At 37.3% G+C, this 16,906-nt stretch overlaps 1 protein-coding gene across 6 annotated transcripts in view; it reads left to right on the top strand.

The window, feature by feature from the left end:
- The first annotated feature begins 5,047 nt into the window (after positions 1-5,047).
- The window catches only part of TP63 (tumor protein p63), a 100,729-nt gene continuing 88,870 nt past the window's right edge, over positions 5,048-16,906 (top strand). For 3 of the 6 annotated variants that reach the window (XM_027108984.1, XM_027108975.1, XM_027109002.1), the window contains exon 1: positions 5,050-5,230. In XM_027108984.1, the coding sequence (XP_026964785.1) occupies positions 5,189-5,230 (42 nt within the window). In that variant the 5' untranslated portion in view covers positions 5,050-5,188. Of the gene's footprint in view, positions 5,231-16,906 lie in introns of all 6 variants that reach the window. The other 3 variants (XR_003433309.1, XM_027109009.1, XM_027108992.1) reach the window with 2 other exon arrangements.

Raw genomic sequence — 16,906 nt, 5'->3', positions numbered from 1 at the left:
CCTTGGGTTGAAAGCATCATTTTTCTCTCTCTTCTATTGTAATTAGATGCTGTTTATTGATTCTTATAGGAAAGGCATCCATGTCATAATAAATACTTTGAGTAAAGAATCCATTTTCAACTTTCTGGTTTTTTCTTACAGAGTTAAATTGTTCAACTGGACTTATATTCATCAGGCTTTTAGACATGCAATGTGATATGATGACCAGAAGTGTACTCTGACCTCAAAATTCATAGCCTCATAGGGGAGACAGACAATTATACACATTTTTTCATTGTAAGGTAGCATTTTATTATTATTTTATACACATTCATATAAAATAAGACTGAACTTCAACTAGGGAATTGGAGAACTCAGATTCATTGGAAGAATTTGAAAATGTTTCAATTTATCAGGTAAAGAGAATGAAGACATTTCAAACTGAGGGACCAGATTGAGCAGAGGGGCAGAAATGGTCAGCTGGGGCCAGCATGTAGCAAGCAGAGTGGAAAATAGGGATGATGAGGCTGAGAGGGTAGCTTGGGACCAGCCTGTGAAGAAGGATCTTGAGTGCCTACAGAAATAATTGGTTTTGTCCCAATGGCATGGACTCATCCTGTGGAGTAACATGATCATAGTTGTTCTTTAGGAAAGATGAAGTGATGGTGAGGGGCCTCTAGAGGGAGGGGAGAATGTAGAGATATTGCTAGATATTCATTTTCCTATCTTATTCAGGTAAATTTTTGGTGAAAGCATAGAGGGTTGATAAATTTAGAACCAGGCACATATTCTTTCTTGAAATCTCAACTGCTAATATAAAAACAAGTCACCAGTCTTTGTTTACTTTAATAAATGACTAACTAAGCCTCTTCTAACTTCTCTGTTGTCTCAATTCAATAGAACTAGAGTCTTCATGAGGCGAGCCCACTAAAACACTTATCTCCATTCTTATGGCTTCATGAAACCTAAACATTTCCTTGTTCTCTATACTTACCCCAAGCCACAGGGGGCAGGCATAGATCTGAAAGACAAAATTGCTTCCACTTTTTACTTCCTAGAATTTTATAGGTACCCTGTTTTTCCCTACCCAAACTTAAATAGTGTGGATTAAGAACTTCAGACAAGTATTTTCTGTGTGCTGAAGATTTATATACTTGCTTAACTTTCTCACATAGAGATATAAAATGGAGACATTGATATTTGGTATATTATAAAGATTGCATGTCAAATTAGAAAATTATTCAATAAAATGATGAAGATAAGTTATATATTTTGAGTGGAAGTGTATCTTCATTTATTTCTCATACCAATACAAATTCTAGAGAGTGAAAAGATTTGCATATGAAACAATTCAAAAACCGATAATAATATGAAATGATAATACGGCTGAAGGATTTTATAATGTTGGGCTGGCAAAGGCCTTTCAAACTATTTTTGAAAAGTAATAAATTATAAGAGAAAAATGATATGATAAATTCAGTTATGGAAAAAGTAAAACTCTTCTACACCAAAAAGCAAACCATAAATCCATATACGAGTTGAAACACCAGAAACACACACACAGGAATACACACAGTGGAAAAATATTTGCAGCACTTATGATAAGGGTTAATATCTTTAATATACAAAGAGCTCTTACATGAGTATCTGTTAAGAAGGATATTCAACAAAATTTTAACAGTATTATTTCAGGAAAACATACATGTTAATCTTACATCTTGAATGACTTCTCCTTCTAATGCACTAGATTTACAGCAGTGGCATTTTCATTCAAGGGATAGTGCTGACGCCTGATTCTGAGGCCATGAAGCTTTGAGGAATTTGAGGGAAATGGCTGGGAATGAAAAACTATGAGCTGTGAGTAAAGTTAAATAAAGTTGTTCTGACTCCTGAGGACTTGGGAAACCTACTTACAATCTTTGAGTTTATTTACCTGTAAAATGGGGATAATAATACCTACGTCATTAGGTTATTAGGAAAATTAATGCATATTAATAAACCTTTGAGATCCAAGATAAGCATTGTTGCATGGCGAATACAGAGAATGGTTGCTTCTCTGTAACCTTTTGCTTAAGTAAATGCATGATGTTTACATCAGGTATTCACACTAATTCTGAAATCAAAAGTTATCAGATGTACTTTGCTTCACTCTTTTATGAAAATGTTTGTGCTAAATTCAAATTTAAATGGATTAGTAGCTATTAGTGAATTTAATATGAGGATATCCTAGAGCAAAAAGCATGGATTTTCCCCCTAGTACATTGTACCTTTTTCTTTATGTCATTTAAGCATCTTAGTATCTGTGCAACTCAACTGCTTCATTGTACAGTTCAAAGATGAGCACACTGAGGTACAAATATCCCAGCAAAATAAGAGAAATGTAAATAATCCTCTAAATCACTTCCATGAATTCTGGACAGAGACTCTTATCTTTATAATGGTCTTTAGAAATCATTTAGTTCTGCCTCTCATTTCACAAACGAGGAACCTGAATCCAGAGTGGTTAAGTAACCTGCCCCAAGGGCACAGAATTGGTAATAGTTCCTGTACCTCCTAGTTACTCCTGTAACCCCCAGTCCAGTACTCCTTCCCCTCATGTACCCAAAACACACAAGTAGCCTCAGCAGATGTATCATATCTTACATGTAAGATACACGCATTTTAGATTTTGGTAGTTATGTAGATAGAGATCATAGTCTGACTGGCATGTGCTGAAGGCTAAGGTGGCAGATAGAAGGAATTTGATCTTTTTTTTTTTTTTTTTTTGCGGTACGCGGGCCTCTCACTGTTGTGGCCTCTCCCGTTGCGGAGCACAGGCTCCAGATGCGCAGGCTCAGCGGCCATGGCTTACGGGCCCAGCCGCTCCGCAGCATGTGGGATCTTCCCGGATCGAGGCACGAACCCGTGTCCCCTGCATCGGCAGGCGGACTCTCAACCACTGCGCCACCAGGGAAGCCCAGGAATTTGATCTTTTTAATCCATCACATTCTGCTGGGAATCTTTTGACTCTGTGAAAGATGAAATTTGTTTACATTTGATAGAATATCATCAACATCTGAAAATATCATCAACATCTGAAACATTAGATTTAGGGGTTCAAGTGGTTACACTACTCTATTCATGGAAAAAAGAATTCAATAATGACTTTCTGGGCAGTTGTGCTAATGGCATTTACTCCAGATTAATTTCCAAACCTGACTCATTCAGAACTTCTTACTGGGCTGTCGGAAATACAGATGTACGGGTTGTGTACCTGGAGAGTCTTATTCAGTAGATATGGGGCCAGGTCAAGAAATCTGTTTTTAAAAAGCACCCTAGATGATTCTCAGGGTCATCCAAGTTTTTGAACACTTAACTAAGCACAGCTTTAAGGAAACAGCTAACTGCTTTCTACTGTTGACCCAGAAGCTGGCAGTGGGTGTATAATTTAAATTCATGGTACAAATAATGAAATTGCATTTTTCAAGTCATTTCTTTCCCTCTCTCTTCGTTTTTTTTTTTTTTTTTTTTTTTTTTTTGCCTCGTAGCTACAGCTTATTTGGTTAATTACAGGTAGTAAGAGATCATCTTTCCAATATTTTAGTGAAGAAATGAACATTTGGTCTGATATAAATTTGTAGCATTAGTGTTGTCATATTCTTGGACACTTGAGATCAGATGATATGACTGAAAAATTTTTGCAGAAAAAGAAACATTCTTACCAGTAACTTAGAGGCTAAAAAGTAAATATCACCCCATGATCATATTATCCCTTATGTGCATGCATTTTATGGATGCAAAAAGAGGAGGCAAAGCCAAGGTCATGAATGCATTTGCACACTTTATTTTTAAAGTTTATATACTAACCTATTCTGGCTTCTAATTTTCATCTAAATTTTAGAATAAATCTAAATATTAACTTACTGTACAGCTATCTTGTCCAGTTATAACTTTCACGCAGGACAGGGAATTTGGCTTCCCAAGTGTGGGGAGAGGAGTGACGTTTAGATATAAATCTAACTGAATTATGTAGAATACTCGACAGCAATGAGCATATTTTAGTAGATTGCACAATAACCATCAGTGTGCATTTCATCTTCACTAAATCATGGTAAGCAAGGCCAGATTCTACATGAATGTTGTCATGTATTTATGTAAATATATTTTTAAGGCAAAAGCTAATTGGTCTTTCAGACTTTAAGATTTATTCTTTTTATTAGTAATTACCTGTTTATAAAAATATTATCTTTGAGCGTTAATAAAAACTAGATATGGTAGAGAAAATAAATATTCAAATAGGTTAGCTATTGTATTGATTCCATGTTTCAAGAAATATGATAGAAAGAAACAGGTTTTTTTTTTAAAGGGCTTTAAAAAAATGGGCACTTTCCCCAGGATTTCTATTTCCTGTACATAATGTGGATGTTTGTTTGTTTTCACAAGTTAACGGGACCAGTGGTTTAAATTGTTATTGAAACATGCTCTGGACGATCAAGTGGCTTATGTTAGCATAGCTTTGCATGAAACCACTGGCATTTCTCTTGGGAGAAGAAGTTGAAAACCCTTCGCCTATCAGGCAGTGGATTTTAATTTTTATATTAAGGACATATAAGCATGGTTTCCCCAAATTTCTAACTGTGTAATCATTCTTGAAACTCCACATCTAGGTTTAAAAAGCGAAAACAGCGAAACAAAACTTTCAAAAGCTTTCCCTGAAGTTTTACTTTTCAGATGCAGAGTGTAAAACAACTTTCTGAAGTGCCTTGTGTAAGTCCTGGTGGTGGTACGGTTTGTGGTTTGTTTGGGGAGATTTTGTTTTCAGGAAAGCGTGTACTTTCTTATGAAAGAGACAAGGGAAAGTTTTACCTGTCTCTCTCCTGTTTTTTTTTTTTTTTCTCCCCTCTCTTTCTTTTTCTTTTAAAGATTGGTGATAAGGAATTCTAACTACTTAATGAGATGGGAGAGGCCTCACTCCATTGGAGTGGAGGAGTCCAGGTGGAAGTTGATGGATTGGACAGGTAAAGAGAAGAGTCCCGCCCCCTCATGCCTATAGTTGGGTATATATTAGGGAACCTAGAATTATGTACAGAGAGAGAAAGACAGAGAGGGACTTGAGGTCTGTTATCTTCTTAGTAGATTCCTACTGTAAGGGTCTCAGAGGGGGTGGGGGGTTGGCAAAATCCTGGAGCCAGAAGAGAGGACAGCGGCATTGATCAATCTTACAGCTAACATGTTGTACCTGGAAAACAATGCCCAGGCTCAATTTAGTGAGGTAAGGCTTTTAGATTTTAACACTCCATTTAGAGATGCTATTTCATTTCTATTTTTTAAATAAGAGCTTACATATTGGTGGTTCTTGGTCACCCAATGTAATGTTTTTGCAAACTGTGTATAGGAATCTCTTTCCTTGGTTAATATTTTCTGTGGAGACTGTAAGATTCTTCTTTAAGTAAAAGATGAAACAGTAGGAGAAAAGGGAAAAGAAAAATTTCTGGGTGATGTTATGTATTTGAGGAAGCCCAATATTCAGGAGTTTATAAAATCACTTTGTATAAGAACAGACTGAGAGAGCAGATCACGTTCTGCCAGATACACTGAACTGACTCCTCTGTTGGGTGTTCATGTATCACTAAGACAAATTAGTTGATTGTGTCTCAACTCAGTTAAGTTCTCAGTTCTATCTTCAAACTTCATCCTAAAAGCAAATGATGCTTTTTTTTTTTTTTTAAAGTAATCAGGTGAGATTTTTTTAAGCCATCTTCATTTTGAATTCTGTCAATCCAGAGACCCACTTAAATCCTGAGGGGACTTCACTCAAGTCCCTATTGTCTGGTGATTGACTTCGACTTTCACTGTATGATGACAAAGTTATTTTGGAGCAATGCATTATTAAATAGTTATACATGCATACATGTAAATGTATATTATAACATATAGGATTTTATTTATGGAATTGATGTTTGCCTCCCTGATCTCTCCTCAACACGTTTGTCACAGGGATTTAAATCTCTGAAGGGATAAGAAAAAAATCCTAACCAGACTGTAAGGCTTTGAGGAAGTTTCCTAAGGTTGAGGGAGGTCTAACAACAATATTAGTTTACATTCCTCAGAATAGGGCAGCTGTGTTGACACTAATCAGATGAGGGGGAGAATGCAGTGTGGAGAGAGCTAGTTCAGTGTTTCAGATGAAAATGCTTGCAGGTGAATGCTTGGAAAAGTAGAGTGTAGTACTCAAATAGAGCTCCTTAAAAATCAAAACAAAGTGTATAGTACTCGGACAGACAGCACAAGGAAGCGTCCCCAACAGACAACAAAGCAAGGCCAGCGCTATCACATATTGACCACACTATTGTCTAGACACCTGAACTATGTAAATATAGCAGGGGAAATATCGAGTTATCTAAAGAAGGAAAAGGAAGTGCCTATTTTCCTTTAAAACATTCAAGTAGGCTTGCTTGTCCTCAGTGGAGAAACTTGAGTTTCTTGTTTTTGCTTTAATATTGAAAGTTAGCTTAAAATGTTACTAAGCAATATTTTTTTAAAAAAAAAATGGAGGCAACTTGTATGATGATCTTGTTTCTATTTGATCCAATGTCGTCCAGTTTTGATCATTAAAAAAAAGATCTGTCGGTCATATCATATCTGACTTTGTGTTCATGAGATATTTCACGCGCAGTCATTTATAAACAGGCTGGGATCTCTGTGTGTGTAAGTAAAAAAAGGTAGAAGCAAAAGTTGATTTAGAAGTAACTGTAAGAAAAGTATGAAGTTGATGTAAAGTGGAAAGAAATGATTATTTCTCATAAAAGGAAAAAAATTGCATGAATACTGTGATGAGAAGGTATTTGTAGTAATGACTGCCTTTTATGGAGGTAAAAGTGTCATGCTGTATGTGAGAGTACGGCATACTGACAGTGAAAGAAAATACCTTTACATGAGTCTGCGTTTTTCAAAACTTTAAGGGATATGTGATCAAGAGGCAGCAGCTGTCTGTTTTCTCTTGAAATGCTGCTCATGTACATAGAGGCTACTGATGAAGAAACATGGCGGCATTTCTCTACCCTCCTGTGTCATTTCGTGTATTTCTATCACGATTTTTATATCTGTCTGCTAGTGTGTGTAATATGCGTTATCTTCATGGCTTCATTTCCATTCTATTGCTTAGACCAGTTTTCTTTTCTGCATAGGGTTATCTTTTAATAACTAGCCCTTTGTAGAAATGCAGTTCTACATGTAGGTATATGAAAAGCCTGGGACCACAGGGCCCTGAGAATCCAGAAATTTCATACACAAGTTATAATGCTTTAGCATTCACCTTCTGGTAACATTTATTAATAACTGTCAATATGGAATCAGCCATTTATGATTATCACATAAGAATTGTTAAAAAATGGTCAGATTAAGAATAAAAAGACATGTCACTCTCCGTAAGAGTGAAAATTACTTGAAAACCATAACCTGTTCTCTGACTTCAAATAATTTTTGAATTTAATTTGCTAGCAAATTCTTTGGATTGGTAACTCAAAAACGATATAAGAACACTGTTCCTCCCCTTTCCCCTTTTCCACAATTTTCCAGTTCTTCTCCCCCAAGCAGAGCTGGATTTGGGAAAGCTGTTACTGAACAGGAAAGGGTCCGGAAGGGAGGGGAAGGCGAGCAGGATATAACAGGCAGGGCTTAAGTTTCCACCCTTGGGTTGCAATGAGGAGGCCTCAAGCAAGCACCTTTCCAATGCGCCAGGGTGGAATGATACAGCCTCTGGGATTGGTCTCATACTTGGAGAGCGAGGCACTAAAGAAAGGAAATTGTTCGTAGATTAAATTTTAGTTCCATTTTCTTGCCAGAAAACCTGGGCTCTGTGTGTGTGTGTGTGTGTGTGTGTGTGTGTGTGTGTGTGTGTGACAGACAGACAAAGAGACAGAGAGAGAGAGAGAGAGGGGGAGAGAGTGTTTGAGAGCCCTCAAACTCCTCCTTAGAAGAATGACATTTTATTAAAAATCCCCATCTGGGCTTCAGTATGAAGATGGAAAGGTACTTTGGTGAATGGGTTACAACATTCAGAACTTCAACTCCTATAATGAATCACCTCATTTTACAAATCAAGGTTAATGATTTCTCTTTTTGTAGTTGAGAGAGCTATAGATATAAAAATGAGTCCCTGTTTACTTAACTTTTTCTCTTTAGACAGAAATACACTCTAAAAAGGGCCACTGTGATTCATGGTAAGTGCTTCAAAAAGAAGTTTCCGTAAAGAACTGGTATGCAAATCTAGTTGAGAGTAAGAAGCAAAGTGCTGAGGCAGCAGTATAAACTCTAAGTGTTCAGATCATTGCCAATTAATTGACCTCTGGGCCTGCATTGGCAAGGAAAATAGTCTTTCATGTTCCAATACTGTTTCCAAAGGCTGACTCACATTTTTTCCCATGGGAGTGGTTTTTCTCTTTATAGTTAATAAATGTATTCTTTTTAGCTTTCCCAAGTTGCACCTCTGAGCTATTTAGCACCATAGGTAAAATCACAGCAGGTAAGAAGCAGAAGCAGCAGACTTGATTCGGGTGTCAGCCAGGCTACGCTCCTCACTCCGTGCTGTGGTCTTAGATCGCCCTACTTGTTTTACAATTGGTTGCCCTCAAGCCCAGAGGGGACTGGGAGAAAGAGATCTTAGATCACAGATCATAGATCATACTTTCCTTCACTGCTATTGGCAAAATGAGTGGTGATAATAAATCACTTATCCTTTACCTAGATAAGGAAAAAGCATGTTTGGTTTGTTTTGTTTTCTAGAAGAGCAGTGATCCTCAACGGGGGTGTGGAGTGTACAGTAGGAAGTATGAATGAATGGCTGGTTAACTATAGCAATCAAAAAAATATTGGTTGTTCTTTCATCACACCACATATATTTTCTGAATACAAAGTTTGTTAAAAGTTTCTTAGACAATAAGCATACACAGAATTTGGTTTCTTTTTATATTATCAATTGTTTCATGTATTTTTTTTTCCACTTTGAAATTTTTTTTTGAATTTATTGTAGTTTTTTTATACAGCAGGTTCTTATTAGTTATCTACTTTATACATATTCGTGTATATATGTCAATCCCAGTCTCCCAGTTCATCCCACCACCACCACCACTACTCCAATTACAGAATTTAGATTCTATATTCTTCCTATTAAGGGAGGGAGTATATATTTGAGGTCATGAGATTTTATGTTTATCAAGGAAAGATATGGGTCAAACAGTTGAGAACTATGTTACCACAGTGTACCCAGGCTTTCTTTGAGGTGCATGTAATTGCATTGGGAGGGACTTGTGCTTGTGAGACAGAGAGGAATGGGTAAAAATCCTCCCTTCACAGTAACAGTGTGAAATTAAACTTTTCCTCTGTTGAATACATTTTAAACTTCTAATTGTTTTATGTCAGTAAATAAGGACGAGCGAACACAGATACCCAAAAGACACCTCAGTGAAAAATGACTTGGTTATTTCCATAAATGTCTTACTGTCTTGAAAATGAAAGATTTTCCAAGTCCAATGGACTCAGAATTTTCTTTTAAATATATGATAAGCAAAAAGTCAGACGACTGATACAGCGTTACTGTTCAGTGTCAGTTTAGGGAATGAGTTGCCTGTGAAGGATACCCAGTAGGGTAGTGGATTTTGGTTCTGGAAGAGAATGGATTGAAATGTCAAGGTAAAACAGTTGATACAAGAGTTAAGCTTAAATCTTATTCCAGATCTTCTCTTAAGGACACAATTTGGAGGCACAAGAAAATAGGGACCTGTGGCTTATTAATGTGTTATCTCTATAAACATTTTATAATTTTCACTTATAACTTTTAATTAAGTTGAAATTTGTTAATATTCATGAGGGATAGTATTGAGGAAGAGAAACGTAGGTTAGAAAAAGGACTATAGACTTTGTAAAGAAATGTTTACTGAACATCAGTTACATATAAGATGGTACATAGGATACAAAAATGAGTAAGAAACAGTTCCTACACTGATAAGTTACAGTTCATAGGGGGAATGAATACATACAGTTATAATTAATACAGGAGAGATCTTAAGTGTCATATGAGGAATGTGAGCAAGAGAATATAAAGGATCAAAGAGAAAGAGAGTATCTCAAAGCAGGAGGATCACAAAAGTCTACATGTATATGTGTGGTGCAGATTCACTTGGAAGGACAAGTAGAACTTTCTAAAGTTTTAGAAATAAAAGAGGGAAGGGGGATTTCAGGCGAAGAAACAGGCATCAGCAGAGGCACAGAAGTAGGGTGAATACTGGGGTACTCAGAAATGTCAGATAGTTCTGATGGAACTGAAAGGATGAAAGAATTAGAAAGTAAAGGGAGAATTGCAAGGTAGAGTGGCTCACGGAGCACCATAACACATTTAATATAGTGGCAATGATAAACCATGGAAAGGTTTTAAACAGAGGAATGGTGTAATTGGGGCTGCACTAAGGTGCACTTGCGGGGGATAAATGGCTTTGTTCAAGGCTGCCTAGAAGTATAAAAATGCATTTCTCTGAATTGCACATTGGGTGCTCGTTTTGTAAGAATATCCATCACTTCTCTGGAACCTTTTGAAAGGGTAGAAATGGATTGTTTCTAAAGTCTCATGAAACTTGTGTTTTCCCTGCCCATAGCTCTCTTTAATAGCTATGGTTCCTGCCATAGAGAAGTTGGGAACTATTGGTCTTGGTTTGTCCCTATTTACTCTTGCTATTTAAGTGTAATTCTTAATAGCACCCCTTTTATTTTCCAAAAGTGTTCCACTTAGAAGATAAAATGTATGGTCATGCTGTAAGTAAATATCCACTATTTATTTTATTATTTCTTCCCACTCCCCACCCCAAAATAAAAAAAGTAGTATATATTTGGTTATAAACTAGATACAGTGTCTTTGATATCCCAGCCACAAATCATTTCGATTATTTCCCTTACGAAAAGGAGCATTTCCTTACAACTCAACACTTAACTGAGAGCTAGTTAAGTGCAGTCATGGTGCTTGTGCCAGACACTGGAAGGAAAGCAGAAATAAGTAAGTTGCAAGCCACTGGCCTCTGAAAATTCACAATCCTAGTGTGTACGTAAGGTATTCATAAGTGACTCCAGTTTAAAACAGAATGTGGTAAGAGACACCAAAGGCTCTCAAAGACAGTGAAATGGGTCAAACCTGCTCATGACGAAGGTAATATTTCACATAGTTTGAGAACTAGAATTTAGCCACAGGGAGAGGAAGGAAGGTCATTCCGGGTAGAAGGTAGAAAATTAATAAAAATACAAAGAATAACTGCACAGGACCAAACGAAAGAGCATGCTATATTGACTTGAAAAGAGAATGTTGATTTAAACACTGATCTATATTTAATATGTGTGTCAAAATGGAAAGCTTTTATAAGAAACAGCAAGAAAACATGGCAAGGGCTTTTATCTCACTAAGAGCTAGAACCCATGAATATTCTGAAAGCGTGGGCAGTGTTCAGAATTCGAGATTCAAAACTTTTTCTACATGCTCTAGGAGTGACAAGTGTCATCCTGCAAGGAGGGAGAAAAATTAGTCCAAATGATTGCTTGGTCTGGGCAAAGTTAATTGTTTCCTGTTCCCATTCCTTAGACCTCTACAGAGATAGATAAGGTGTCTCACTCTTACAGGGACTTGGTAATTACATACTTAAAGTAATCAAAGCTAGGAACAAACTCTAGACTGATTTTCTATGTTAATTAGCATTAACTTTACGTATTAAATAGTCATCTTAGAATCAGGATGAGAAAAATCTCTTCCCTGATCACTGCTCTAAAAGAAGATAGTGATCCTGGAGCTAAGTGTGGCACAATATGCCAAGTATGACTTTTGTTCAAGATGAGAATCCCAATTGGGAAGTAATAGAACAGACCTAAATATGAATGTATCATTTAAGAAACAACCCCCCCAATTTACCCCAAAACAATAGCAATACAAAATCAAGATCTTGGCATCACAAATTTAAAAATCTTTGCCATAAATTTGTCAAATCTCACTTTGGACAAGGATATACATTTTCATTTAAGATTTGAACAGAAATATTGGGGGAAGGCATGTCTTTACTTCTCTTCATATCATCGCCTCCCACAATCTCCTTCATCACTTCCATTTCACCCAGGAAGAAAATGTAGGCAATTTAAAAGATAATGGTGGGGTAGGCAAGGGTAGGTTCTTGGGGAAGGTAACTCAGTCACTTGATTTAAAGGCAAAGGGAATGGGTAGGAGGGAGAATGATGCTCTGTGAAAATGGGGGGATGTCCAAGATTGTATCTCATTCCTTTCTCGTCCTTACCAAGCTTAATCCTCTTCTAACACAAAGTGAATTTTGTTGAAATGTGTTTTGTTCTGCCTTTAACTCTGCAAATATTAGGGGAAGCAGTGAAGTTCCACAGATGACCCTGTTGCTATTCAACCTCCTTTGCAGAAAAAATTAGTTACCTAAAATGTCTGTAAAGTCTTTTCAGAAACAGTACTTTGTGCTTCCCCACATTTGACTTTTTTATTTGGTCTGACATTGTAGCACCCCTATCCTATCCCCAAAGCATTCCTTTCCATTTTCTGTGGAAAAAAAGGCTTAGAAAGTTCTTCTTTCTAAATTTATTTCATGTTTGAAATAATGACTGACTTTATTCTGTTTCAGTCTCTTTTCCAAAGACATAGTAAAATTGAACCGTCCTGTAAATTCTGAGATAGCTTCCCCAGATAGTACTTACCGGTCAATGTAACATTCAGTAACTAGTGTTAAGATAAAGCACATGTTGATTCTAGCTGAGGGAATAACTGGCAACAATAAAACATTTTTGGAATGTCAGTGGATGTGTGTAGAGTGTAAACTGATATCTTATGCAAAACTTGTGATCTGAATTGCATCTTGTCTGTGTTTCTTAAATGGGACCAAAAAAAAAAAAAAAAAGATTTCCTTATAAAAGCTGAAAGAGGGAATTTTGAGTCAAGCTGTGGTGTGTTGCCAGGGGCGGAAATTTATGAAACGCTCTCGTCAGCTCTTCTGGAAACACTACAAAAGAAATAGTTCGACTTTCTTATTGCTGCTAAAGCCACTAATAGGTGCAGTTTAGTATAATACCCCTATGAGCATTACCACCCCCAAAGTGAGCTTGCCTTGGAAGGAACTCTGTACAGGCATTTTCTTTTTCCTTTTAAGCTTGCGCAAAACACCCAAAGGGGCCATTTCCAATCCAGGCAGCGATCTTTCTCAAGTTCATTCTTTCTCAGATCACAGAGACAATGGGGAATATGCCCTGTTTACTCAAATCAGTCTGGATTAGTGTCACTCTATTGATGGAATCAGAATTAAAAGGAAAACCATTACTCTCTCAAAGGGTAACATCAGATGTTTTGGGAATGGCTTGATTACTTTTAAATAGACCATTTGAGACTCTTGTCACCAGACTAACGTTGAGGACTCCACAAGATCTACACAGAGAGAAATGGTAACACTGGATAAAGTGGAAAGCCCATAATAAGCCTTAGGCCTGGGAAATTATTTCAGTAGATAATCCCAAAGTGCTTGAAAGCCTGAAAATCAGAATAGTGAGAATTCAGAGAAGTTACTTTTCCTGCCTTCTTTCTATAGCCAACTCTACCCCTCAAATATTTACCTTCAGGTCAGATCCTTTCCAGTTTTTAAAGCCTTGCTAGGGGCCTGCTTCACTCTTAAAAATGTCTCAGATTCCACCGCCCCCCCCCCCCATTCAGAATCACCCGACTTCCTCTGAACTCTTTGTACTTCTCTGTTCCTCCCTCATTGCTCTCCCGGTCTCTGGACTGGAAACTGTTGGAGGGTAGAGGATATGTGGTATTTATCTCTGTATCCTCCCTGGGGTCACCAAATAATGTTCCTGAATGTGACGGAAGCATGCGTCTGTTGCTGCTGCTGGGAGGGCTATCTTCAGATAAAAATGTGGCATAAATACCTACAGAAATGGCTGTTTGTAACTGATCTGTACAGAAAGCAAAGCAATTGCACACCCTGTACGAGCCTGGTCTCCGCCTGGATGTTCTGAATCATATGGTTTTCTCTGACATCTTGTAAGACTTTTTTTTTTTTTAATGAGTCCAGATATTTATTTCCATTCTATTTCAAGTGGCAAGAAAGTTTTTCAAACACAGGGAAGTTTCCTGAGTAAGGAATGACTTGTTCTCTAACAGAGGTAAACAGTGTAAAATGTACTGCTTTCACTTCATTGATTACTCGGGAGGACAGGGAATGTGTTTGGTTTTTCTACAAAACGGAACCGATTAGATTTTTATCTCGCTTTGCACTCACTTTTTAAATGTGTTTACTTGCTTCCACACCATTCCCTTCATTCATTTTGTCTCCTGATGTCTCTCAATCATCACCAGGGATGTGGGTGGTTTGCTCTGGGTGAATAAGCTTGATGATTTGCAAACACTTTCACATTTTATTTTCTATGGTGTTATTACTAAAGGATGTCTGAGAAAACTTTAAGTCATTTTGTTCTTAAACGTGGTGCCCCAGGTTTTTTTTTTTTTTCTGTCCAAATAAGACACTAATGAGCTGTTGTAATTATTAAACTGATTGATTGATTGTTACTTTCATAATGGGGTAAATAGAATGAAATGAATAGATGAGTGTCTTTTCAAAATAAGGCACGTCTTTGGCATAGCTGGAAACTTTGGTTTTATTTTGCAGTTAAAAGTGAATCTTAAAGGAACACTTCAATGTTACATAAGTCACCATGTCTAATTACAAAGCATAGTAAGTCACTGAAAACTTTATCTCAAATAAAATGAAAAGTGTAGCAATCAGCAAAGAACTTGACAAGCAAAAGCAAATTAGAACTTTAAAAACAGTGTTCCTCATTTGAATATGTACAGATTGAGTAGTACAGTCCTTATTTCATGTTTTAGTTTTCCATTTGCAAATAAAGGCTAGTGTTTCAACGTGTGTGTGTGTGTGTGTGTGTGTGTGTGTGTGTGTGTGTTATAGTCTGGGAAATGAAGTCATTAATTTAGACCATTTACAAGAAATGCTTTGTAAGTCTGATAAACTACAATCTCAGTTCCTCAAAACATACTTTTGTAAGCCCTTAATTATGGCATTCTTCTAAACTGAATTCTAGCTAACTGGGCAGAAAATCATGGAAATTAGAGAGGGAGGGACCAATTTTGAGGCCTCTCTATCAGAAACTAACATCTTACTCGAGGCTTGTGTCTGGGTGGTTTCTCTATCTGCAGGAAGTAAATCATTATATGACCACAAAGATTTTTATTCTTATTGCTGACCTAGATGCATGAGAAACAAAATCTAGACCATCAGGTAAGAAACACTGCCTTGGCACAAAAATGTGTATGTGTTTATTTCAAGGAAGTAGAAGCTCATTAATAAACTTCCCAGCTAGGTGTGAACTACCAAGTATTACTCATGGCCTTGTGAGTGACAGGACTGGCTATTCTGCTACTAGTTCCCATAACAGCTGAAGCTAAAAGCACAATTCCCACCTACCAGAACAAATCAAAACACAAAATAAAGGTCACTGAGATTATTTGGAGATGCACTGTAACATTCAAGAGCAGTAGTATGTAAAGAGGTGACTCTGATTTGGAGACAGACTTACTTCAGAGTAAAAAAGCAATACTTGTTTGGGTTATAGTTGAATTAGAATAAAATATATTTTCCGAAGGTGATTTTTATTTTGAAATGTTTTGCATTTATTCTTTAATATTTGCTGAACACCTACTACGTCCCAGGCATGGTTCCAGATATTATACTCAGCACTAAACAGATATCATCTCTCGTAATTGTTTAGCAGAGAAGAGCAACATTAAAAAGTACTTATACAGGGGCTTCCCTGGTGGCTCAGTGGTTGAGAGTCCGCCTGCCGATGCAGGGAACACGGGTTCGTGCCCCGGTCCGGGAAGATCCCACATGCCGCGGAGCAGCTGGGCCCGTGAGCCATGGCCGCTGAGCCTGCGCGTCCGGAGCCTGTGCTCCGCAACGGGAGAGGCCACAACAGTGAGAGAGACCCGCGTACCGCAAAAAAAAAAAAGTACTTATACAGATAATTAATTTTCAATTATAATTATGTGATACAAAGGGGAAAGTTACTGTGCCCTGACCATGTGAAACAAAGAATACCTATCTGGGCCCTCCAGGAAGGCTTTGACATTGAAGCTAAAACTGAAAGATGAGTTGGGAAACAGCCTGCAGGTGCAAAAGGCTTGAGGACTGAAGAAGTTTGCCTTTGAAAAACTGAAGGAATGCCATTCTTTAGTGAGCAAAGAGGACGGTTTCAAATAGTATGGTGTAGGGCAGTTTAGAGATTTGAGGCTTGTGTTCTAAGAGATTAGAAACCTGCTCAATGTGTTCAAGCATGAGGGTGGCATGATCAGATCTTCAGGGAGTTTCTGGTGCTAGGTCCAAGGAGCTAGGTCTCCAAAAGAATGGCTGAAGTTTTATATCCTGTCTTTAATGAGTGGAAAATATTTTCTTTAGATATAAAATAAGTATGCTTTCATAGAGTATAACTCTTATTTATCTTTTTCTTTTGAATTTTATTTTATTTTTTTAATACAGCAGGTTCTTATTAGTTATCCATTTTATACATATTAGTGTATATATGTCAATCCCACACTCCCAATTCATCACACCACCACCACCACCACACACCACTGCCCCCACCCGCTTTCTCCCCTTGGTGTCCATACATTTGTTCTCTACATCTATGTCTCTATTTCTACCTTGCACACCAGTTCATCTGTACCATTTTTCTAGATTCCACATATACGCGTTAATATACGATATTTGTTTTTCTCTTTCTGAATTACTTCACTCTGTATGACAGTCTCTAGGTCCGTCCATGTCTCTACAAATGACCCAATTTCATTCCTTTTTATGGCTAAGTAATATTCCATTGTATATACGTACCACATCTTCTT

This window comes from Aethalodelphis obliquidens, unplaced genomic scaffold (genome assembly GCF_003676395.1).
Source record: "Aethalodelphis obliquidens isolate GAN/ISIS:26980383/991018 unplaced genomic scaffold, ASM367639v1 scaffold1, whole genome shotgun sequence".
Lineage (NCBI taxonomy): Eukaryota > Metazoa > Chordata > Mammalia > Artiodactyla > Delphinidae > Aethalodelphis > Aethalodelphis obliquidens.
This window is presented reverse-complemented; position numbering and strand designations above follow the sequence as displayed.